This window comes from Pseudochaenichthys georgianus, chromosome 16 (assembly GCF_902827115.2).
Source record: "Pseudochaenichthys georgianus chromosome 16, fPseGeo1.2, whole genome shotgun sequence".
Taxonomy (NCBI): Eukaryota; Metazoa; Chordata; class Actinopteri; order Perciformes; family Channichthyidae; genus Pseudochaenichthys; species Pseudochaenichthys georgianus.
In genome coordinates this window covers 43602679-43628126 of record NC_047518.2, presented here as the reverse complement: position 1 = coordinate 43628126, position 25448 = coordinate 43602679, and the positions used below count along the sequence as shown (strand labels likewise).

General features: G+C 41.2%; 1 protein-coding gene across 1 annotated transcript; it reads left to right on the top strand.

Moving 5' to 3' along the window:
- Nucleotides 1-4943: 4943 nt before the first annotated feature.
- ctsk (cathepsin K) lies at nucleotides 4944-22540 on the top strand. The gene is made up of 8 exons (XM_034102439.2): nucleotides 4944-5061; nucleotides 6904-7027; nucleotides 10924-11046; nucleotides 15325-15477; nucleotides 19205-19423; nucleotides 20201-20366; nucleotides 21534-21642; nucleotides 21837-22540. The coding sequence occupies exons 2-8, from the start codon at nucleotides 6905-6907 to the stop codon at nucleotides 21934-21936; spliced, it is 993 nt and encodes a 330-aa protein (XP_033958330.1). The 5' UTR covers nucleotides 4944-5061; nucleotide 6904; the 3' UTR covers nucleotides 21937-22540.
- Nucleotides 22541-25448: the final 2908 nt, after the last annotated feature.

Sequence of the window (25448 nt, the reverse complement as noted above, 5' to 3'; positions counted from 1 at the left end):
CGTTTCAGGTAGAATAGTTTAAACACAAATATGTCAATGAAGACCTGCATTAAAACCCTACTGATTACAAAACTATATACAACATGCATAAGTCTGATTTGATCGAAGTCTATGAGAAGATGACCATATTCTTACTTGATTAATTAAGTCTGTAAACATTTTCCTGACCTGTTTATAGTTTCAATTGTTAACTCTCTTTCAATACAGTATGATGTACATTTTGTTAGTTATGTAGCATTGAGTATAAAGGGCACCGACCTGTTGACCTTAAAGATGGACGGAAGCTTTTATATAATATTCTCATTAACTCGTGTTGTTTCGGCCACTGGCTCACTTTTACTGTCAGTAAAGTTCTTTAAAGTTGTATCATCACACCTACATTTACAACGAGATGTTTTACACATTTAAGGGACGATAGATGTAATATAGACTAAAAGATTACAATATTATCAAACGGTGATTTTGACAACCATTTGGTGAATGGTCAAGGATTGGCCACCTGTGTGTCTGAACAGAGAAGTCAAGGCAGGATTGACTTAAACTCGCATTATTTCTAATGGCCAGCAGGGGGCGACTCCAACGGGTTCAAATTAAAGTCCGGTTGAATAGAAGTCTATGAGAAAATGACCCATACTTTCCACTTGATTTTCCTTAGGCGCATTCACACCGCAGTACTTTTCCCACAAAGGTTCATGAGAACTCTTTTGTCGCGTTCACACCAAAAAGAGCCGGTACTAAAATTAGTTCATGAGAACCTTTTTACCCCCCACGAAAGTCCCTGCTAGAGAGCAGGGACTTTCGAGAGGCTCTCTTGTGAGAAAAGAGCTATATTTCTGATTGGCTGGGCGGATTGCAAACCACGCCCCGTAAAACTCCCAAAAAGTTTTGTGAAGCCGCCATTTTATTATCCTCGCATTAGCATTATTAGCATTAGCATTAGCCCAGCGCAGAAACGCAGAGAGACTAACTTATGGCAACACAAAATAAAACATGGGAGCGGTGGAGATGAGGAGGTGTCGGCGTTCTGGCGATTTACTCGGAAGGCTTCAGTAGAAGCTGCTGGGAGTCCCAGCAGCTTCTACTGAAGCCTTCCGAGTAAATCGCCCCAACTCCGGGGACTTCCGGCCGGGGACTTTGGGCGGCAGTATACGCCGTGAAGTGGTTTGCGGCCTGCCAGTAAAACCAAAGCAGAAGAAGAAGAAGTGACATCAGCGGCTTCATTTGCCTAATCCACCCCCAGGGACTTTTTCCGGTGTGAACGCGATCTGCACTTAGTTTATGAGAACTAAAGAGTTCTCATGAACTAAGTTCTCAAGAACCTTTGTGGGAAAAGTACTGCGGTGTGAATGCGCCTCTTGTCACTACCCGATCTGCAGCCCTGCCCTATCTGCACTGCGCATGTGCGAGATGGTCCGCCATATTTGACAACTACATACGGCAACTCTAGGACACTTGACACAGTGGCGTTTGGCAAAGCAGAACAATAATTATTGTTGTTAAAATGAGACTTCACTATTATTTAACAACTCCTTTTATTGGGTCATTTTATTGGGTAAGTAGATTGTCAGAATAAGTGAGAAATGGATTTAACTTCTGTTAGACATACATACTGAAGAAACATTGACTGTGAATGTATGCAATATGTATGGCATTCATTATTGATATCTAATTACATTAACTGTGAATGTCCTTCATTTTAATTCAAATAAAATAACAAAAGATTTTTGTATAGATATTTGAGACGTTTATGACTCGCGCATGCACGATGCAAATCGGGCAGCCGTCTAGACGTTAAATGTCCTATTAGAGTTGCCGTATAGTTGTCCAATATGCATGGCGGACGATCTCGCACATGCGCAGTGCAGATCGGGCAGGGGTGCAGATCGGGTAGTGACATTCCTGACACATTTAAGGATTCAATCGCTCTTCTCAAATACTTTTGAATACAGCCTGAAATTATGGTCCTGTTTACAGTAAAATAAACGATAATGAAGGTTTGCTTTTGGGTATGAATACCTCATGAGTGACAGGTCACTATCATTGTGTTGTCTATTCTGGTTGTGAACAGTGTTTTCTTTTACAACTTTATTCTTTTACAGTGTTTTCAGTATGAGTTGTTTCGATCTCTGTCGGTACAAACACACAGCAACATTTACATTAAAGTTGACTTTACTATATATTTTGGTCGGCAAAGCGTCCGATTGTAATCTACTAAACTTCAAAACCGCAGTACACAAACCAATGGTTGACTTCACTAGGACTACATCCATTTTTAAATATACAGTCTATGCCCAGCACTTCACATACAAGCATCTACTGTAGGGCCATTGTGATTATGCGCAGTGTTGTAGTGGCTCTTGTAAAAGTATAATCAGTACTACAACGCTCTTTAGTGCAACTTAACCTTTTCCATACAAACTGCTGATTTTGCTTATTCAGACATTATTGCATGTATGATTAACCCCTTGCAACACAGCCATGTCTCATTGGACACATGAGGTACACGGGATGTGCTTATATTTAGATGGTGACCACATCTGCTCGACTGCTGTGTGACTATAGGAGTCACACGACATGTTCATATATAAACACAGACACACGACTGTTGACTAACAGCATGAGGAAGTACATTTCCAAAAACTAGACGACACAGCTGAATGAATCAATATGTTAAGGGTCTATTTTGGCTCTGTCGTGGGAAGAGCATTTTGAATAAGTTAGGGCTTGTGATCCGGTCTGATATGTCATGCACTATTAAAGATAAACTCAGCCTCCCATTGCTTTCGATCAGAAACACAATCAGTATTAATGTGCATGTGTTAGAGAAGACTACCTAAAACAAGACTTCACAGACATATTCTCAAAAAAGAATTAATGTTTGCATAATCCCTTAGATCAGGGGTTCAAATGACTCCTGTTGGAAGTTGCGCCCCCCCCCCCCCCTTGTGTGTGTGTGTGTGTGTGTGTGTGTGGGGGGGGGTAATTAAAGTTTAAAAGTCTCAAAATGCTACAACTACTGTCACAGACTGGATGAATGTGAAGTATTGTGTTAAAGGAGGATGAAAGCGTAATTAAGGAGCACTGTTGGAGTGACTTTGATGGTTATTGGACTCAGGATTAATTCATTTGGATTCCCGCTGTATGAAGAAACTAAAGGACGGCGCAAGTGGAAACAATTCACAAAGGGATTGTTTAAAACACATGCTCAAAGTAAGCCGGATTTTGCCGATGTGTTTATGTGGATTCAAAAGTCGTAAATAATCAAAATGGAGGAGACCGATCTGATCGGAGCAGCTGTGACAAATAATCCAACTGAAACCGGCATGGACGATGACTATGCTTTAAAAATGCGCTTATCCAGACAAGCCTGGTTTGGACACTTTACGGGCAGAAGAAACATTTCTATTAAAGAAAGAATTATACACTTCTGTCTTTTTATGCCTTTAATACTAACTTGAATTTGTATTAAAATTAATTAATCCATTATTTTTTATATTTTATTGTAATGTAGAGACAAGGCTTTTAGCCACAATCATGTATTGAGTTACAATTATATGTAAAAAAAAAAAAAAAAAAAAGTCTAGATATGATATTTGGCCTCACATCATCTGAGGCCTGGCGCCCCCCCATGCGCCCCCCCCCCCCCCCCATGCGCCCCCCAGGTGCACTTGAAGACTACCTTACTGCTTTAAGCCGATTTGTGCAGTTTGTTTACGATCAGCGTCTGACACATCGAGGTCTGACACATCGAGGTCTGACACTGATGTTCCTTTTCCAGCGTTTCCTCTCCAGCTTCTCTCGTCTGCATTGTATTAAAATGTCCTTGTGTCTGCTCAAATATCTCAATATGCAAAAACTATCACATAGTTATTTGTTTTTAGATGTCCTTTAAACCCTATACCATGATATTTAAAGGGATGTGTGTCTAGTTTGAAGGTGCACAATCCTAGTTTTTCCATGTATTGTGTTTAAGACTCACGATTTTAAAAATACAAAATGAGTGACGTCTGCTGATTTGTCAAGTTGTTAAAAGAAAGTCAATATTGTACGCTGTGTTCCCCTCACTGCAAATGGCCTTCAAAAAGACTTAATACATTGCTCTCTCGTAAGAGCTCTTAATAAGAATCATAAATGTATCAGTTGGTATTGTGCACATTTCTTTCGAATATATTGACAAATAAATGAATTCATTGTATGTTTTCTTGTGGTTATTGTTGTCGTCTGTGCCATTTTATGCTGCTATCTTACCCAAACATGTAGCAGGTAAGGAGAAAGAGTTGGAAATCAACTATTTAAACCCTGCAGAATTATAATTGACATGGCTTTGGGACCTTTTAAATATGACACATAAACCAAGCCTTTCCACAACATTGCACCTCTCAAGTGCCTTCAATATCTGTTTATATTTCCTCTAGTTGAACATTATGTGCAGCTCCCAAGAAAACATGTCTTTACAAGTTTTTACTTCAACATTATGTGAAAAATGGTCGCTTGATAAAAGGGTTTGCAAGGTTCAGCCATTCCTTTATATCAACCACAGAAATATATTCTCTAAAGGGATTTCAGATCAACTTAAAGCAGATTTAATTATTACTAAAAGTTAAAAGTCCTTGCTTTTATATCATAATGATTCTTCTCCATCTAACTAAGCACCTCATATGTTTGATATGTTAGTAAATGACTGCCTCTTACGTAAATAATACACGTTATGTTTGAGGTAAGGAAAAGAATACAAATTAATCTTTATAAAAAATCCAAGAGCCTTCTTCATTGTTAACGCAATGTCCCAGAATGCAGCAGTGCGCCTCTGTGAAGTTGTTCAGGCACGAGTGTGTAACTCGACACCTGACATCATCTGTTTTAGGGATCTTGGCTATTTGAATGAAACCAGATGTAGTCTCCCTTCCTGGAAAAGAAAATAAACTCCTCCCCAGACCTGCAGCTCCCGTTGAAGTTCCTCAAAACCCAGCCGTTATAAACTCACACGCTGACACTTTAACAGTAGAAGAAGACGGGCTCACACTCACTGAACTTCGACAAACTCTGACTTTTGGACTCAAGGTACAGTTTCTTAAGTAATGCTTTCAGTATTCTGCTTTCTTTCTCTTGTGCAGGATTAGTTTTAAGGTTTGTAAAAACTATTTTCAAAGGGATTCAAACTGAGGAATGTTTTGCGCTAAACTAAACGAACTTTTGTGTAGCTGAGCTGAATTAGAGAATCATCTTTATTACAGGAACTAATGTCCCACTAAAGACTCTTAGATGCCTTCCTTTCTGCTCGGATGAATTCATAAGTATGTTTGCCAGCTATAAGAAAGTAATTAGTGTTAATAGGATTAGGATTAGAGAATGATTTCTGACCCAGTTGCTCCTTAAAAAATGTTGTTGTAAATCAGAGCTGCGAGCTGTTATGTCACCTTTTAAAACAAGTATATGCATTCATTTGTGAAGCCGTTAAGATAACTCTAATGACTAATACATCAACAGAGTGCATGTTGGCTTTAAGATTAACTGTAAATGATTTGCATAGATCACGAAACCTTACTATTTCAATCCTGGCATTTCCATCAGACCACAGGGAGGAGGCCAGAGTGCAGACACAATCCATGTGTGTAGGAAGCAGGCAGAGCGTCAGAGAAATCATGTTGACTTTCTGCCTTTAGTTTGGTTAACCTCGACAGGTCGATGGAAACGGTGAACACAAATGCAGATTAGAAGCAGGAGGTGATAAAACAAGAACAAAAGAGACACTGGTAAATCACAGATGGGGAGAAAAATAGGGAAGCAAAGGTGGCGACGGAAATTCAGACTGCGGTGATTTAAAATGCGTTGAGAAAATCCTTAAAGAGAGATGAAGCACACTTTTTAACAAGAAGAACTTCACGTATTTAGTTTTATTCTTTAAGTAGTCTCCACACCACTTTTTTAAATAGCTGATTTGACAATTAGACAGCAGACAGTGTCAAGAAGAAACAATTGTCGTTGTCTAACAAAGTAAGCTCGAAAAGACAAAAGGAAACCCAAGGCTACGGATTATTCAATCACACAAAAGTCATATTTTAATGATGGGTGACCATTAATTGTGTAAATAACAATATGTGTAGTCTTTGATGCTATGTTTTCCAGACCGTCCGTAATTAAGTAACTCATTCAAACCGTTAACATTTCCTAAAATGTATGTTGAACGAGTCCTCGTGCCCCAAACCATTTTCCAACACAATTTGCCTACAAAGCACAAATATTCAGCGGTTATCCCCGGACTAGAAAAAGCTCTCGCATCAGCAGATTTCTGTTTTCCTACCTCTGGACAGGAAGCAGGTTGTATGTCTAATGTCAGCTGCTGGAGAGTTTCCTAGAAAAGAAAAAGCAACAGGTTTCTAGTCCGAGATATACATTAGGCAAAACCCGTCATGTGACATCGACATCAGTGCAGAAACCCATGCAGTTTTTTTATTCTCAAGAAATGATATTGTCACGCGTCAAAAGAAAATACAGTTAAGACTTTAAAACAGTAAAAAAATCAGAAGAACAAAAACATCAACTTATAGTATAGTTATAGTCTACTTATCATGAGTACATTAATCGTCATGCTTTGTGTTGTATACCTCACCCATGTTTCCAACTTGCGTCACAGATATGATTATAATTCTAATTTAGATTTTTTTTCATTACATTTAATTCCCTTAAATCACTTTTTCATTTAGAGTTAAATTGATTATCATGTATTAACCGGTTGTATTTTGATGAACTACTCTTACTAGGAATGAGCCCAAACACACACACAAAGTACATTTCTGATCCTGTCGCGGCTTCGACTCACAAAGAAAGTGTCTAGCACAGGTCTCATGTGTTTATTCAAGCCCAGATGTGTCTTAAAACATTGTGTGCGTGTTGTTGTTGCAGGATGTTGCAGTGTGTGTGTGTGTTGCTGCTGGCGGCCTCCGCTCTGAGCCACCTGGATGAAGCCGCTCTGGACAGCCAATGGGAAGACTGGAGGAGCACGCACAGGAGGGAATACAACGGCCTGGTGAGTGTCCTTCGTTGGTACGGTGTACGACCGCCTAAAGAAAATGCAGAAAATCCTTTCTTCTGGTGAGGACAGTCTCTTCTGACTTGCCTCCACGGGAGGAAACACGCTGCAGAACGTCATGCTCGGCAGAGAAAGGGATAGGTCAGAGACGCGTGCTTATTTATGAGCTGCGTACTTCAATGACTCTGCGTTCCTTCGTGGTGAAGCGTCGGCATTTATTAACAGCCCAAACTAGATCGTCCTTAAAGCTTGGCATGGAAGTTAAAATGCTGAGAAACAAATCTGACTCAGAACTTCAGAGCTGCACATTCCTCAGCGATTGCATCAAGTCTGATAAAGAAATGCTGAGTCATGGGCGGACAGGGGGACTTCAGACTAGCGTTGATCAATAGTGTGCAACAGATGTTACTTAAACCTGCTGTTATTATTATGTGCTATGCTCTGCTAGAACTATTGGCTTTTTAAAAATCCCGACCAATATGATGAGATATCAATAACTTGGAGAATTCAAGAGAAACATCCTCTCCGTCGAAACGAGACTCGATGCTGACAGAGGCGTCTCTTTCCATGTCAGAGTGTTGCCTGACAATAACTCTGATGACCTGAAAACAACGAGTTCTGCTGAAGATCAGACAGGAATGTGAGTTCGCTGCTTGCTCTACTTCCTCGTTCGGGCCAGTTATAAAACAGAGAGGCAAAAGGAAAGCATGTGCACAAAGATCAGTCGCTTTGTCTTCCTCGTGCAAAGCCAGTGATTAAGAAAAAGATATTTTAAAAGTGGGTAGACTCACTTCTCACAACTTCTCGAGGTTCGTGGTTTGATTTAGGACATCCTACTTTACTTTATGTTCGTCTTGTACTACTGTGTGCATGTGTACGTGTTCCTGCCTTTTAGTTGTCACTTGCACTATTTATGTATGTTTCTTCAGACCTTAAGTGTAGTGTGTATCACTGCTGGAGAGACTTGAGATGTTCATTGACAACAAGTTTTAACCAGACCTGTGTTTACCCGGTCAACCCTCGATAATGAACTAAGACCAACAAACAATAAACTCTCATCCAGGGCCGTCCCTGGCCAACATGAGGCCCCACGCAAAGTTATATGATGAGCCCGTCAGTTTCGCGAGCGTCGACCGGGGGGGTTGCTAGTGGAGGCTCGCAGCGACAAAACCGAGCCGCGCCACACTCATTGCGCTGCTTAAGCGCATAGGCCACATTATCGGCTCAGTTAAGGCCCCCTCAGCGAGGTGAGGCCCCGTCAGCGAGGTGAGGCCCCCTCAGCGAGGTGAGGCCCCCTCAGCGAGGTGAGGCCCCCTCAGCGAGGTGAGGCCCCCTCAGCGAGGTGAGGCCCCGTCAGCGAGGTGAGGCCCCCTCAGCGAGGTGAGGCCCCGTCAGCGAGGTGAGGCCCCCTCAGCGAGGTGAGGCCCCCTCCGCGAGGTGAGGCCCCCTGCAGTCTGCATAATCGGCCTGTAGGGAGGGACGGCCCTGCTCTCATCCTTTCCTAGTGATTAAGTGTGTTGTTAGGGTTAAGGTAAGGGTTAACATCTGATACTGCATCACTTTGCAGAGAACTCAGCTCGTGTCACAACACAGTGGAAACTCGGAGAAAAAAACACAATGAAAACTGTGGAAACGTGTCTCACCTGCCACGCTGATGATTTACTGAGATATTCTACTTGCAGTGAATTTTGCAATATTAAATTGTTAAACTCTGTTAGTGAGTCCTTGCATGTATAATGTAACTTCAGTATAAGTACAAAAGTATAGGCATCAAATGGACTTAAAGTACTCGCTGTGTATAATGAACCATTTCAGGATTCAGAATATATATCACATTATACTGGATTAACTCTTTATGTCAAAGTTTATTAATATGTTGATTTAAATGTAGTTTTATCAAATAACCTGTGAAGCAGCTAAAGAAGAGTTTAGTGGAGTAGAAGTATATAAAGTAACATGAAATGAGAGTACAGTACAAGTACATCAACATAGTACTTAATGATATTTCCCCCTGCACACCTGTGGCTTTTTAAGTTACGCTCGTCTCTCAGTTTTCTCTTTGCAAAAATTCCCTGCCATCGATTTTTTAAATTATTATGTTATTCCAGCTTGTGGCCGTAAGGAAGTACGAGAGTGTAGGTTAGTCGGTGTCAGACCAGAGCAGACTCCAGATGCTGTGTGTGTGTGTGTGTGTGTGTGTGTGTGTGTGTGTGTGTGTGTGTGTGTGTGTGTGTGTGTGTGTGTGTGTGTGTGTGTGTGTGCGTGTGTGTGTGTGTGTGTGTGTGTGTGTGTGTGTGTGTGTGTGTGTGTGTGTGTGTGTGTGTGTGTGTGTGTGTGTGTGTGTGTGTGTGTGTGTGTGGTGTGTGTGTGTGTGTGTGTGTGTGTGTGTGTGTGTGTGTGTGTGTGTGTGTGTGTGTGTGTGTGTGTGTGTGTGTGTGTGTGTGTGTGTGTGTGTGTGTGTGTGTGTGTGTGTGTGTGTGTGTGTGTGTGTGTGTGTGTGTGTGTGTGTGTGTGTGTGTGTGCGCTGCTTTAATTGGGCTAATTACTGTAATGGGGCTGTGACACAGACAAGCCTCCTCTCACTGCTAGTTCAGTGGGAGATGTGCCCTATTTACCGTGATGACGTTCTCTGAGCTGAGGAGGGAAGGAAGGGAGGGAAGGGAAGAAAGGGAGGGGAGGGAGGGAAGCAGCGTATAGGGAAGGGGACTCAAGAGTCTGAGCTCACTATGAAGACCGTCAGGTAGAAGTAATGACTTCATAGTTCAGGTCATAATCAGGGGTGGAAGAAGTATTTAAGTCCTTAAGTTACCAGTACTAATACACTGTTAAAATACTCCATTCATTAAAGTGATGCACTGATAATGGCACTTAAGTAAGTGTTTAAGTGCATCAGGAAAATATATTTAAAGTATTTGGGGTAAAAGTACGTACAACTATTACATAAATTGATCAAATGTACACAAAAAATACAAGAAATCTGTCGATGTATGCTAATTAAATATCTGCTGTTTGAGGTAATTAAATATAATGTTCATTAATTTTATCTATATCATTACATCATATTTTAAACGTGTTTTATACATTTGAACATTTAAAATCTATATTTTATTTATTTACTTTTTTAACACTTTCTTTTTGAAAGTTTTCATTACAAATAAAAATCATACAGAAAGTCATTGAGCAGTGAAATACATGCTGTCGATGCAACCGTGCACATTTAAACAGACTGCCAAAGAGCAGATCAAATATACCCCCACCCCTAACCCCTACCCCATAACCCCTAACCCCTACCCCATAACCCCTACCCATAACCCCTACCCCAGCATGAAAGAAAAAGCAGAGTAAATGAGATAAGTGTAAAATCTACATTTTTAAAGAAACTAAAGCAGTAAAATAAATATAGTGAAATAAAAAGCACAATATTTCCCTTTGACGTATAATGGAGTGGAAGTGTAAAGTAGCACGGAGAGAAAAACTCAAGTGAATTGATACTTCAAATATTATTATTACGTCTGTTTGAGTTAATGGACTTTCCACCACTTGTTTGTTTATCTGGACAGTGCACATTAGTGAACACTTAAAACATGAAATATAAGTGTGAATATGCCGGATTTAGCTTTGAGCTCCTTTCCACCCGCAGTCCCTCACATAACACAGTTAAGAACATGAAAATTACAAACATAAAATGCAAGAGTAAGAGTAGAATACCCAAGTATTTATGACATGGCAATAGCATCGATACATACGGTGCACGAGAAGATACCCCTGTATTAAAGGGCATTTAAAAGTTTTAAAGCTCTCTTCAAATGTCGGTGAGAAATTAAAACTTGAATTGTCGTTTGTGTTCGTGTCCGTTGGTTACGCTAAATAACACGTGCTGTGGTTTGTCTCAGGACGAGGAGGGGATCCGCCGGGCCATCTGGGAGAAGAACGCGCTGATGATCGAAGCCCATAACCAGGAGGCAGCGCTGGGCATCCACTCCTTCGAGCTGGGGATGAACCACCTGGGAGACATGGTGAGTCAGCCCTGAGCCGCAGGCCTGGAAGACGGCTCAGAATGAACGACTACATCTGCACTTCTGAACGGGGTTTACGAGTAATCTTTTTCATCAAAGCCATTGTGGTGTCGTAATCCGTGTCGGGTTTGACCATAGACTGCATATATGTATATTAGTATACAAAGTGAATGTCCTTACAGATATTCAAATGATATAGCATGGCGCACACGGATAAAATGACTGCAAATTCTATCAAAGTAGTCAGTTACCCCCCCCCCCCCCTTTGGCCCCCCCAACACAAATAGTCACGTAATGGGCCATTTATTAAAATACATCAATATGAACGTGAGCATTCCTTTCAAAAAAATCCCTTTGCTAGAACGGTGATAATAAAACAATGCTCCATAAGTGTGGTCAACAAAATAAATACAATTGTGCAATCCCTTTGTGAGAACAATAAGTTATAATACTTTGCAATCCGTGCAAAAAAATGAAAAGAAAGAAAATGCTGATATTTGGCAAAAAAGTGTGTCTGTCTTGGAGCTGGGTGTGTCTGACAGCTTGGGGATTTTTTGCGAGGAATGCGTCCAACAACCAATCACAGGAATCTCCCGCCCCGACATACAAAGCAAAAAACCCCGGGGATTTAATGCGAGCAATATATATATATATATATATATATATATATATATATATATATATATATATATATATATATATAAACTCCCCAAACAGGCGAAAACCTACCAGTTCCACCCACTGTCTCTGCCTCCTCCCTCCACGCCTGGTTCCTCCGGTTTGGATCCCGGTAATAGTTCTGGTCGTAAAGAACCGGGTGATTTGCTACCGTAATTTCTCTTTTGGAATATGAGGACATGAACTGCGGTCTGGTTCTCCCTGTTTACACGCGGTTTGATTGGCTAGCGCTTCTACTGGCAGATTTGCATAAACGTGTTTGATTGGCTGGCGCTTCCAGCTCAGCTTCAAAAGTTGAACATTGCTCAACCTTTGAATCCTGGACATCCTGGAAATCTTCGCTTCGCTCCCCCACAATGCAGTTCGGCGAAAAGCGAGGCAAAGTGACGTCATCCCCATTCAAAGTCAATGGGCAGAGAAGCGTTGGAAGCGGTGGAAGATTCTTCTGAAGCTGCTGTGTGGACGTACCGTAACCCTAGCATATTTCTGACTTATTCACACATTGAAGTCACTCATTTGTTATGTTTAACATCACCATGATGTCACTGGCTCTGCTCAGCTGTTATTTCAGGTTAATGAAGTAAAGAAATACCAACTGCCTCTGGATCAGTTCTTATCGGATGGAAAAACCAATAAGGCTTCATCAAACAATTGTTCTTATTACCAATTGATTAGTTCATTTACAGTGCAGTGTTAAGTTTGCTAAGCCCATAGTGACACGCACACACGTGTATTTCTTTGTGTTTCACCGCTACCTCAAGAGATAAGAGTTTTCTATCAAGTACGACAACAAAAACATAAAATCCTCCCTTTTTAAAAGTCTGTAACTGGCACATGTTTTGCTGGAAGAAGAACCCGATGAAGAAATGACTTCATTCTAAAAAATAGTTGGCCATTCACTTCCTGCCAATGCTCCAATCATTGCTGCTGTGGAGATCAATCAGCGTTGACCCACAGTCTGAGTTATAGTCGCCATTAGCAACTGAAGTGAAGTGAAAATCGATCTCACTGCCGAGTGCTTCAATAGTGAGCATCCTGGTGGTAGTGAGAGTCCTGGGAAAGCTGCCCGGTGTCAGAGCTCCATATTTCCCTCGCCTCGGTTTCATCGGCTGCCGTCACCGACGCGTGCAGCAGAGCGTCGCGCTGAACCCAAACGAGATGTGCTGTCCTTAAATCAGCTGTTTGCGGCGACGTGTGCGGCAGCGCGGGCCGTGACTGATGGCTGTGATCCAGATGCCGGCTGTAACGAGCAATGCGTCAGCGGGAAAAGCAGAATGGAACCCGACAGCTCTTTCATGAGAGACGGGAACATGTACTACACATCCAGATTCTGGATGAATGGCCCGTTCGCGTCGGTGCAGGAACAGGTGGCCGTGTGTCGAGGCATTTCCATTCTGACTGGAAGTGAAAAGAAAGGAATCACCAGATGGCTTTCTCTCGTTCTGCTAATGATCTCTCCGCCTGCAGACCGAGCGTTCTGATCGTCCTCAATGACGAGATTGTAAAATATAATATCCCTTTCAGAGTCGCTCTTCCTTCCCGGCTTCTTCTGTTACTTCATTGTTTTGTGAAACCGTGCCGCTTTGTGCACAGTCACGCCCCTCTGGTGTCAAATGATGAAACTTTTACTCCATTACAACTCATGAGCTTCACATGTGTCTTAAAGAGGCGCTATTACGCTGGACCTTTCCCCAGTGTGTCATAGAGGTTTCGGTGCACGTACATGTTCTGCAAAAGCTAAAACCACAAAATTTCCTCCAGTCTCCTTTGTAAAAAAAGTACGATAAGTGCCTCTAAAGCAGGGGTTCTCAAAGTTTTGATGAGTGAGGGCCAATGTAGGTACCCAATATTGGATTGAGGGCCGCCCAAGAAAAAACGGAACACAAAATAATTCCAAAACAAATGCTTTCTTTATTGTACTAACCAATTACCGCAACTCGCGAGATGCCTAGTTGCCATGCAACCAGTAGTCTAGCAAACTTTCCACAAGCTGTCATTCATAATTTAGGAATGACAACCCAGGGGGCGCAGTTTTACCATTCTTACATTCCATTCTAATTCTTACTAGATACGACCGTGGAGGATTAAAATATAACGCATGCATTTCAGCGTGTCACTATCGCGGGCCGCCAGAAACATTTCCGAGGGCCGCCATTGGCCCGCGGGCCGCACTTTGAGAACCCCTGCTCTAAAGTGTAGCATAAAGAGTAAATAATTGTTGCTTAACGCTTAGATGCCCTTGGAGTGCCTGGACCCACACTCCTCCGTCTAAAAGGACCCGTATTAGAATAATAAGTGTTTTTATGCCATTTTTGGTTCAGAAAAATCACTTGTATAATATTTAGTTTTATATTTTGTCTCACATTAGAAATATGTTATATTTAATTGTTCACTATTTATAATATTAGACATTATCCTTTGTTTAACCAGGTAAAAGACTCCAAGAGCGACCTGGCCAAGGGGGGCAGCATGTACGAAGTTACAACTGATAAAACAGAGACATGACAGGCGGACGAATACAGCTGTAAAACACTAATAAAATGGCGCATCAGCCGGTCAATATGCGAAGTAAAACAAACTATTACAAATCATTCAAAACGATGTTAGGAGATACGAGCACTCTCATCTACCAGTGGTGTCCTCTGTCCTTTAAGAAGGACCTGTTCCCCCTTAGTGATTACATCTGAGAGCTTCAGCTCATCGTTCCAAGCTGTGGGGGCCGCATATCTAACAGCTGTTGTGTTCTCACTGCGGGAACCAGCATCTGAACCAAATCTTAGGAGCGCAGGCCATATAGACTTTCTCTTTGACACATATGTGTGCACATGTAGGAGGGAACCAACCCAAGCAGAGATTTAATATAAACACATAATTTTTTACATTTAAAAAAAAAAACGTTTTGAACATATCGATGCAAAGATCTCCGCTATTCTGAGACCCTCACAGTACCCCAGTCCCTTTTCAAGACTCATCTCTTCTCCTCTTGTCTACTCATAGCCCCCCCCATCAATCCAGTTTGATAGTCCGATACCCCCCACCCTAACCTTCCCTTAGATTGTAAAGCGAGTCCTTGAAAAGCCCTAAACAAATATAATTTATTATTATTATGATTATTATTATTATTATTATACTGACAGGTATCAGATCTTGCCGTGTGAAATAATCTCCCTGAGAGGTGTCACGTGTGATGTAGTCTGTGGTCCACAGTGAATGTATTCCTGACAGCAACAGGTGATAAGAATAAAAGGTTCCCATTGTTGACCCACTTAAGGAAGCTTGGGGTAGAAACACAAAAACTACAATTTCTTTAAATGTAAATGTAAAATGTGAATGGCACGATATCCAAAACATGTTTTTGAGGAATAGCTGGAATATGAAATGATAAAAAAATGTCAAAGATTGTTCCTGTCCAACGACATTTCTTTCTCACGTGATTATTTCTGGAACTAAGGGAAGTTTCATAGCAACCTGTAACTCCTAGTTTGAACTCTTTGTTTCCTGTTATGGTTTCAATATGAAAATCTACCTGCTGTCGCACTTGTCCCTGAATGACAGTGTCCCTGAAACCTCAATCTAACCTGTGTGTCTCTGTGCGTGCAGACGTCGGAGGAAGTGAACGAGAAGATGACCGGCCTGCTGCCGCCGACCGACGGCCGGCGCAGCTTCACCATGGCTTTCGACGACAAGCTGCCAAAACTCCCCAAATCTCTGGACTACCGCAAGAAGGGCATGGTGACGCCAGTGAAGAACCAGGTCAGGAGCTGCACAAAGTGTTTCGATGATAACTCAGCGTATTCTTTCACACACACATACGGGTTTTGGGCCGAGGGCGACACCGTACTTCCGGTATGCGCCATTTCACGCGAGGTGCAAGCAGAATATCATAGTCTATTGCCTTAATCAATATCTAGTCAACTCTAAAATACCACATATATGCAATGGCATGATAATATTATTTTGACAAGTGGGGTATTCACCTGGTGTTTCCAGAAGATAGACGTAGATGCTGCCAAAATCGACCGAAGTCCACTTTCGAAGGTCGTTTTTCCATCTGCATCTGTCTGTAAGGGCAATCCGACAACCCACACAGCTCCAGTTTACGCTGGGAACGACCGAGAGCACACCCCTCACGTCCAGAGATGTAATCCGAAGACATGCAGCGATTTCTTCGGTTGTTAATTCAGAAAAAAAACCTAGTGCACTCTGCCTGGCTACGTTAGCTGTTTACATTAGCACCTCCAGGATATTAGCACCTCCAGGAAAATGGCGGATTTATATATATATCTATGGCGCGCGTTGCATTGTGGGTAGCTCGTGACGTCACTGTGTGTGAAATAATCAAATATCCACTTCATTAAAGCTTAAAAGTGATTTGGGCAGCTCTCTGGGGAAAACCCACAAGCACAGAGTTACTGTAATAATATTACTTTTGTCGGTAACGTGTATTAACATTGCCCGACATACTTTTATAAAATCAGTAGCCTAATCACACTACAGTTAGCATACTAGCATAATACATAATACAATAATTACTAGATTCTCCCTTTGACAGACAAGAGGGATTCCGCCGCCGCAGGTTTATATTTACGTAACATTAGCGCGACATGCAGTGCTGCATAAACATGGCTGAGTCAACAGCGATAACTTTCGAGGGGTGGAGGGAGGTATGCCCACTATTTTGAGTTTGTCCGAAGAGAGGACAGGAATGTGACGCTGAGGTGCAAACTGAGTCCAGGCCAGAAGCTGTTATCCACTGCTGCAAACACAACGTCAATCCTCAACAAGCACCTGCAAAGACAACATGCTAACGTGAAGCTAATGGCTAAGTAGGACCTCCGAATCCAGAGTGAAGCACCCTCCGCAGTCTGCGTGGTCTGCCTGTCGGGAGGGGCGGCCCTGCGAGTAAAGTAACGAGTTACTTTATGTAGAGCGTAACGAAGTAAATATTACTTTTTTTTTTTTAAAGTAATATGTAATATATTACTTTTTTGAGTAACGACCCCATCTCTGCAAGCAACATTATAGTTTTTTGTCTTTTAGGATCTTTAAATCCTTCGTTTGTAGTAAAGACTAAACATACCATTTGACATCCTTTCTGATAAACCGTACTTCTGGGTGTTTTCGAGAAGGAAGAACAACGTGTTGATTCGGTAAATGCGTGCCATTCCCTCGTGTAGCTTTTAGACAGTCGGTAAATAGGAGAAATGGGCATGAGCCGTAATATTCAGAAACAGAAGTGTCTTCGCCAATGGATGCAGTTTGATTACGATGACGCTGCAAATGTTGACAAAGGTAAAGTGAATACGTTTCCAAAGAAGTGGGAGAAACCCGCCAACAAACCGGGACCTGAGCAGATTCAACTCTTCATTAAAGTGTCAGTTTGTGAGAATCAAAACGAGAACAGTCCGTTTCCAACTGATAGAAATCTACAGATAGAAGTTGTGTGATGTTGTTTCTGTGGACGTGTGGGAAACCAAGAAGACGGATGTCCTCAGGCTGTTTAAGGCAAAAGGAGAAACACGAGACTTCATTGATTTCTGAGGGGAATGTGGCTGTTGTTGCAGGCAGAAGCAACAACAGCAAAGGCAGCTCGTGGTATCTTATAGAAGCAGTACAGTGCGCATTTTAAGCAAGTATGTATTGGAGAAAATATTAAAACAATTATGCAAAACTGTTAAAAATCGATGAATATGTTGAATTGAGACATTGGAGCTCCACATGTTCGGCCTCCATCTTCTTTGGCTTACATGACATTCTATTTAGCTCTAATATGAATACAAAAACATCCTCCAACATCTGGAGCAGAGGCACTCTCCAGAGGCTCTCATGTGACCTCAAAAACAATGAGATGTTTAGCATGTGGTGAAAAAAAGCGTTCCTCAATAGAGACTCGGTGTAAACAATCGCGCACACACACACACACACACACACACAATTATGGATTATTACATGTAATTAGTCATTATGAGTGGATGGGACGGCCAGATATTATTTATGTAAACAAGGGGTGGGCAGAACAGGAAGTGGATGGATTGACAATATGGCGTACATCTGCTCTTTGTGCTAGCGGCAGATTAGCAGCGGAGTGATGTTATCTAACGACGCCGTGAACTGAAGCACCGGGTTCATATTTTATTTTCCACTTTGTTCTTACCCACATTGTTTGGATTTATTGACTTTGAGGTCTAGTTTTAGTGTTTTAAGTTCATAGTTACGCAAATACATGCATTATTTTGCACATTTAGTTCATTCAAATAAGGACCAAGACGTCTGGAAATGTATTATTAATATCATCCTTAAAAAAGAAAAAAGATGAGACATTACAAATATATAATTAATCCACCCATCTTCTCCAGCTTATCCGTGGTCGGTTCGCGGAGGTAGCAGTTCCATATAATTAATAATAAATACAAATACAATTTAATTATTATAATATAAATAGGATACTAATAATATGAATATAGTAGTTATTAGATACACTGTTGAGATGTATACATTTACTGTTGTTAATTGTCTATTTTATTATCTGTAATTGATGTGCAATGACTTTTTGCATGCTGATGGGACAAAGTAGAAGTCCCAAATTAGGAACAATAAATAATAGCTTATCTAAATTATAAAAATACACAAATAAGATTAAAAAAAAAGAGAAAATCACAAATTCAAACATTTGAAAAACACTATTTTCAGATGGTTTCATAGCCAAAATAAATTAAACGTGCCTTTTATTCTTTAAAATAAATTATTATTAGTATTACTACTACTGATATTATAATTATTATTATTATAACCTGTGTAAATACAATGGCTATGATGTCGTCGCCCCCTGGGGGATGGAGGTGACACTGCAGCTATGCACAGGATGTATTGAGCTGCTCCTCTTCTCTCCTTCATGAATAATGCAGCACACTGGCTTCACTCTCTGCATACTAACACCTCTGCTGCTTCCTCCTCACTTCCTCTCGAGGTGACTGCATTGTGTTTGGATGTTCCGTTTGTTCCAAGCACATTTCACAAAGCAGCTTTTCAGAACATCCTCCAGTAAAAGGATGTGGAAACGCAAGGTTTTTAATTAGAGCTGTGTTTTCCTTGAGGAGAAAATGCAGAGGGGTTTTAACTGGAAGCCATGATGCAGGCAAGAGTTTATAGTCAGATAGTGATTTTAAGAGTGTCTACTTCATGAGATAAAGAGTGAGACAGCAGCTCCATAGCGCTGAGTAAATTAAACACAATGTTCTGTACCACCAGCTGCCAGAACAGAAACATTGTTTGAATGAAAGTTGTCACAGTCTGCCCCCTAGTGGACGGACTGCAGAAAACAAGCGTCTGATTTTCAGGCTGATGAGATATTAACACCGTTTTAAAACGTGTTCATTAGAGAAGACATGAACAAGTGGATTGTGCATAATAGGTGACCTCTAACAGGGGGCTTTGTGCATATTGTAATGATCAATTAAAACAAACCCTCCTCTCCGGACAGGGTTCCTGTGGATCCTGCTGGGCCTTCAGCTCGGCCGGCGCCATCGAGGGTCAGCTGGCCAAAATCACAGGGAAGCTGATAGACCTGAGTCCCCAAAACCTGGTGGACTGCGTCAAAGAGAACTCCGGCTGTGGAGGCGGGTACATGACCAACGCCTTCACGTACGTGGAGGATAACGGAGGCATCGACTCTGAGGAGGCCTACCCGTACGTCGGAGAGGTAAGACAATTATAATAATAATAATAAGAGAGTTGTCTGCTGATTTTGTATATATAGATATATACATGTATTTAATGTACACACATGAGAATCGTATTTATTTTTGTATCTTACCGAGAACAATGAAAATGAAATAGCTAAACCAACTTAAGTGAATTACTGCTTTCAAATAAACAGTTTGGGATAATCCAGCTTAATTTTCTCAAAGGTTGAAGTTTACCGTCAACATGCTGGTTTTATTTGACGACAGCTTTTGGAAATCCTCCAGACCAACTGAAACCAAACTGGTCAACAGTTCCTCTGCTGGCTGTCACGTTTAGCAATCAAGGAATAATACAAAAAAAACATCATTCCCTTTTTCATGTTGACCTCTATGCACCGCAAGCATTTGACTGAAGGGATGTGGTGTCGCAGAAATGATGAGAAGAAAACTCTCCCTCTGTCTCCCTGAGCAGACATAGTTTCCTCTTAAGTCATTTATTGTTTCACTATGGAAGTTCAGCGGCTTGTTTGTGATTAAAGACAACTGGTTCCTCATTGTTTGGCTACTGAACAATGCACCTGTGATCTGGCACGTCATGTGAAGTGTGCATGTGACGGTAAAGTCACAAGGTACGATGCACACGCTGCCAAAAAACGAATTACTTCCTTCTCCACAACAACACAGACATGTCTTGTTTTGACCATGCAAAAGTCCAAAATACATTTATATTCGAGAACACAGATATCTAAATCTAATATGTTCTGGGTTTGTCCTCCTCCTTGTCTTGCCTTTAGGACCAGCCTTGCCGCTACAATTCCTCCGGTATGACCGCGCAGCTTAAAGGTTATAAGGAGGTTCCCGTGGGCGATGAGCGGGCGCTGGCTGTGGCTCTCTTTAAAGCCGGACCCATCTCTGTGGGCATCGACGCCGGGCTCGGCACCTTCCAGTTCTACCAGAGAGGTCAGTAAGCGGCTCTGACAGCTGTTTTCTGCCAACAGACGTTTTATACACAGAGGATGGCAGGGCTACGGCCCGCAGGCCATTTTGAATCGGCCCTCAGCAAATTAAAAAAGTACAATGGAGTACGGCCCACAGAGGAAACCTGTGATTGTCGTGTATTGTACTTCTTAAACATAGATGAAAGCAGATATTACACAGTATATTCATGAGTTACGAAGCCCACTTTTCAAAGAAACTCAGTCGGTTAAAGTTGAAAAATGTTTCTATAAAATCTAAGTCGATAAGAAAAAAGCCCAATAACTTATTTTCATAACACGCTTGAAATAAACCCTTCCTATTTCCTCTTATGATAATCGATCTGAGGCTTCTCTTTTAAGGAATGAGCTGCTAACAAGATCAATGAAACCCTCTGGAGAGCTGGGGTGTAGGCTCAAGTATTAAGCATCATTTACATACATTTGATTAATTTTGATAACTTAACTTATGAGGCGATATAGCTCGAGTGAGGGGCCCAGGTCTTCATATGTTTTTCTGTATGTGGCCCTCGGTGAAAAAAGTTTGGACACCCCTGGGTTATGGTGTTGTATACACACAGAGGTTATAATGTTGTATACACATATAGATTATTATGGTGCTTTATACACATAAGGGTTATTGTGTAAGAATCACGATGCTTTACCTTGTGTTGTTTTAAATAAGTGTGTTATGGATGATGGATGGAGGAGGTGGGCAGCTGGTCGCCTGCAGCTCTTCCTCTAACAGATCGCTGTGGCAGCTCCTTCTTCCTCCATCACTCCCTGACAGGTTTCAAAATGATGCAATGAAGAGAAGAAACCAAAAAAGACTAACATGACCGTTGTTGTGTTGATTGATAGACGTATTTCTGATAGACGATGATGGTCATGTCTCGACAAATATTAAGTGGAAATTGTGGATACTGCCAATAAAGATTTGTATTTACGAGATAACTAACTTCTCAGTATACAGTAAACCTACATTAAATGGCTTTTGCAGAAGAAAAATGCAGATCTTAAGCAGCATTAAATATTCCCTTTCATGACATTTTAAACATTACGACTTGAGATTAATGGATGTATGTATTTTCACCGATGCCCTTCCAGCTCACCTCTCATCCCTCTTTACTCTTCCTCTCCGACATGTTCCCAGGAATTTACTACGACCGCAACTGTAACAAAGACGACGTCAATCACGCCGTGCTGGCAGTGGGCTTCGGAGTGAACAGCAAGGGGAGGAAATTCTGGATCGTGAAGAACAGGTGGGACACAACGGCATCAGGTGGCTCATAAAGGCGCCGAAATGAAACCATTTTTCCTTAGCGCTGATTTGATTCCTCCTGTCGTCCATCCGAGTTGGTGACAACCAGATGATCTGAAATGACTACTGGCGATGTTTACGACTCTCACATGTCTTTCCTTTCCTCACCTTATTTTCTATCTTTTATCCTGACAGCTGGAGCGATACCTGGGGAAAGCAGGGTTACATCTTGATGGCACGAAACCGCGATAACCTCTGTGGCATCGCCAACCTCGCCAGCTACCCCGTCATGTGAAGAGGACGAATCGGAGACCACTACACAAACACACTTGAACATGTAAGCAGGAGATTAGCCCAACATGTCCACGACCTCTACAAACAAATAATAGAAGATGTCCATGTTTATGTGGGTTTTTAAACATACTTTCAATTTATACAAAATGTTCACTTCCAGTGATAAAAAGGGCTAAATGTTGTTTGAAGTCTTCGATCCAAATGTCCTTAAAATCATTTATTGAGGAGATTTGGTTATCTCATTTGAAGCACTTTGAACCCCCTTTAGTTTTATCTTCAAACCGGCAGACCTCCAATCACATTTAGTACCTCAGGGCATCGTGTTAAGAACCCTGACACATGTTGGTTTTCTTCCAAATTAAATCTTCAAACACGTCAGTCACTTCCAACACAGAGGCAGTCTATTTGTATTTGACAGTCTTAGTCCTTACATTTTAATTACAGTTCCTGTGAGAACTAAAAAGGGACGAAACATTGCTGGGCGATGGGAGTCGGTTCCTTTAAAATCGTTACAAACTTTACTTTTGTTGTTGTTTTTCTGTTCAGCACCTTTCTAAAGATCAAACTGATGTTTTCTATGAATAAAGGTTTCATTTTGAATTGAATGCATTGTTTGGATTACTTATGCTGATACAAAGACACTGAAAAAGACAAACACTGCAAGTTTAGCAAAGCTAGATGGCAATCTATGGTAGTTTAACATTATTAAGTGTGCTTAAGTGTTATGACGTCAGCTTCATTTATTTGTTGTAATGACAGTACGTTGCTAATCGAGTCAGCAAATAGATAACATTTATAGTACACTGAGACCTCTGTAATAACAGATTAGTGCACACAACAGTACTTTGATATAATCATAAATAAAGCAGGCTGCACCTTATTATTTGAAGAATAGGTACTGTTTCAGTCTCATAGTGCATCACATATTCCAGAAATAAACGACATAACAAAAAAAACTAATTTGAAACATGCATTTCCCCCTGTGATAACATACACATTTTGAATTATTTTTTTAAAATCATATTATAGGTTGTATTATGAACAGTATTAGGTTTTTCTCAAATTATTTCAGACCCTAATTTGGTGTATGAACGTATGTACACTACAGTAGCAAGAGTTGTCTAAAATAATGTGAAGTATAAATATGCAGTACAAATTATAATACAATAAACAATTTGTACCAAATGTCAGGGGAAATAGCCATAATACAAATAATAGGATGACACTGGATGTTGATTTGAATTCAAAGCAATTTATTTAAACATTATACATTAATTATTGTACATTAATAGCAGAAGTGGTTCATCTGTTTAGTCAGTTCAACACTGGTCCAGAAACGTGAACAACGTCTGGCAGTCTGCCACGCAGTGTGCTGACCTTTCATCCAACATCACGGGTCAAATCCGCCTCTTGACCTCCTCTCTGCTACAGATACACTTCCTGCAACCAGCGGCTGCATTACAACACTATTATTATTCAGTATACCCATTGGAAGGATGTACATTTCCATTTTCAACCCTAAAGGACAAATCTCTGCACTCAGAACATCATATACTCTCACGTTTGGTGCTCAACATTTTTAAAACTGGACGTTTTATCCTGTAAATCAGGGTTCCTCATTGAGTGGTGCAGGGATGAAGTATTTAGCTGGAAGTAAACTGCGCATGGGTTTCCTCGACAAAAAAGAAATGGGATTTTGGAAAATAGCTCGAAAAAAGGTCTGTGGAAAACGAACCCGTTTGATAAATGCACGTTTTGTTCAGCCGGATAATATCCAAATGGCTACCCCTAATTGCCAGAAGCAAAATGCTAACGTTATGCTATAAAGGAACTTCAGCCGAGTCCAGCAGCACGACTTCAACGTCACGCCAACTTAGGATCGATATTCAGAAATACAGATTCAAAATGGAACAAGTTGAAGCGTTTGTTTGAACAGTCTGCAGGAGGCAGGGACTTGCTTTCAAGCAGAACAGGGCAAACAAATTTAGCGGGAGTGTTTACGTGTTCGACGTAATGACGTTCTCGACAACTTCTGTAGTCCTATTCAGCCACTCGGTAACAACCATCGTTTTTCAAACACGTCAACTCTTCAGAAATCACCAGCTGCTGATGGATTTAATGTCGTAGAACAAAACGTGATCCGTCTCTTTAACGTGTCTCAACCACAGACCTTGTTTCCAGCTATTTTCCAAATCCTATGGAGAAATCCCATTGGCTCTGAGACGAGGGAACCGGTGGTGGCTCGCATGGCAGTAGGCTAAATAAAGGGGTGATATATATGATTTTGTGCATCAACATAAAAACATTCAGGGCTTTTACATATAACCCATTAAAACACTGAACGTGTTCGCTCTATTAGCCTACACATAATATACAATACTAGTTGATAAAAGATGCAAAAATAGACAAGAAACAAGATATTTAAACTTGCCCCCCCGACACTGACTCACTGCCGAGTTTCCAGCTCTGGCTGTCTCTCCAGCACTCCATGCAGAGATGGAGTACTCGGGTCCCGGACTCGGACTCTAGTGCCGATTTTCGGGACTCATGACTCGCACACTGATTGACCCGACTCGGACTCGTGAATTCTCGCGCGCGATGACTTGGACTCGTGAATTCTTCCCCCCACGATGACTCGGACTACACTTGTACATTGACGCTCCGACTTGGACAAGTTTTCTCTGGAGTCTGATGTCCTCTATCCTGGCGTGTGCACCTGCGAGGCGAGTTCACGTCCAGGGCGCCGCTATTCCAGTCTAAAGATGTCTAGAGACACACCCCGCATCCTGCCGTATGCTTTCACACATTCTGCTTCCACATTGGAAAAGAGCACCGCAAAATGCTCGTTATGGGGAAACACTATAGAAGAGAAGGCTCCGTAACACACTACTCTAAGGATCGAGTTCAGACATATAGGCTGTTTGAACACTATCATCAGAGTAACGTGATCTAATCAATAAATACAGATTCAGCCGATAACACGAAAGCACATGGCTACTTAGGCAAGGCAAGGCAAGGCAAGTTTATTTATATAGCACTTTTCGACGCAGGGTAATTCAAAGTGCTTTACAAAAAAGAAATGAAAGACATTAAGCATTAAAAAAGAAAAGCTAATAAAATAAACATTAAGGAAAAATACATGGATAAAAGTTACAGTGCAGTCTAAAATATGAATAGTTCAATTAAACATTACAAGAAAAAGTACATGGATAAAAGTTACAGTGCTTCCATAACAAAGTCTTTAAAGTGTTACCAAAACACTATTTTTCATCCGTCGATGCCAGATATTCCAAATATCTCTGCTTTCGAGCAGTCCCTCTCATAAATGTCATGGAGTTTAATTACGTTTAGAAAAAGTACATGGATAAAAGTTACAGTGCAGTTTAAGATATGAAAAGTTCAATTAAAAGCAGCGGCAAAAAGAAAAGTCTTCAGCCTGGATTTAAAAGTAGTCAGAGTTGCAGCGGACCTGCAGGTTTCTGGGAGTTTGCTCCAGATATTTGGAGCATAATA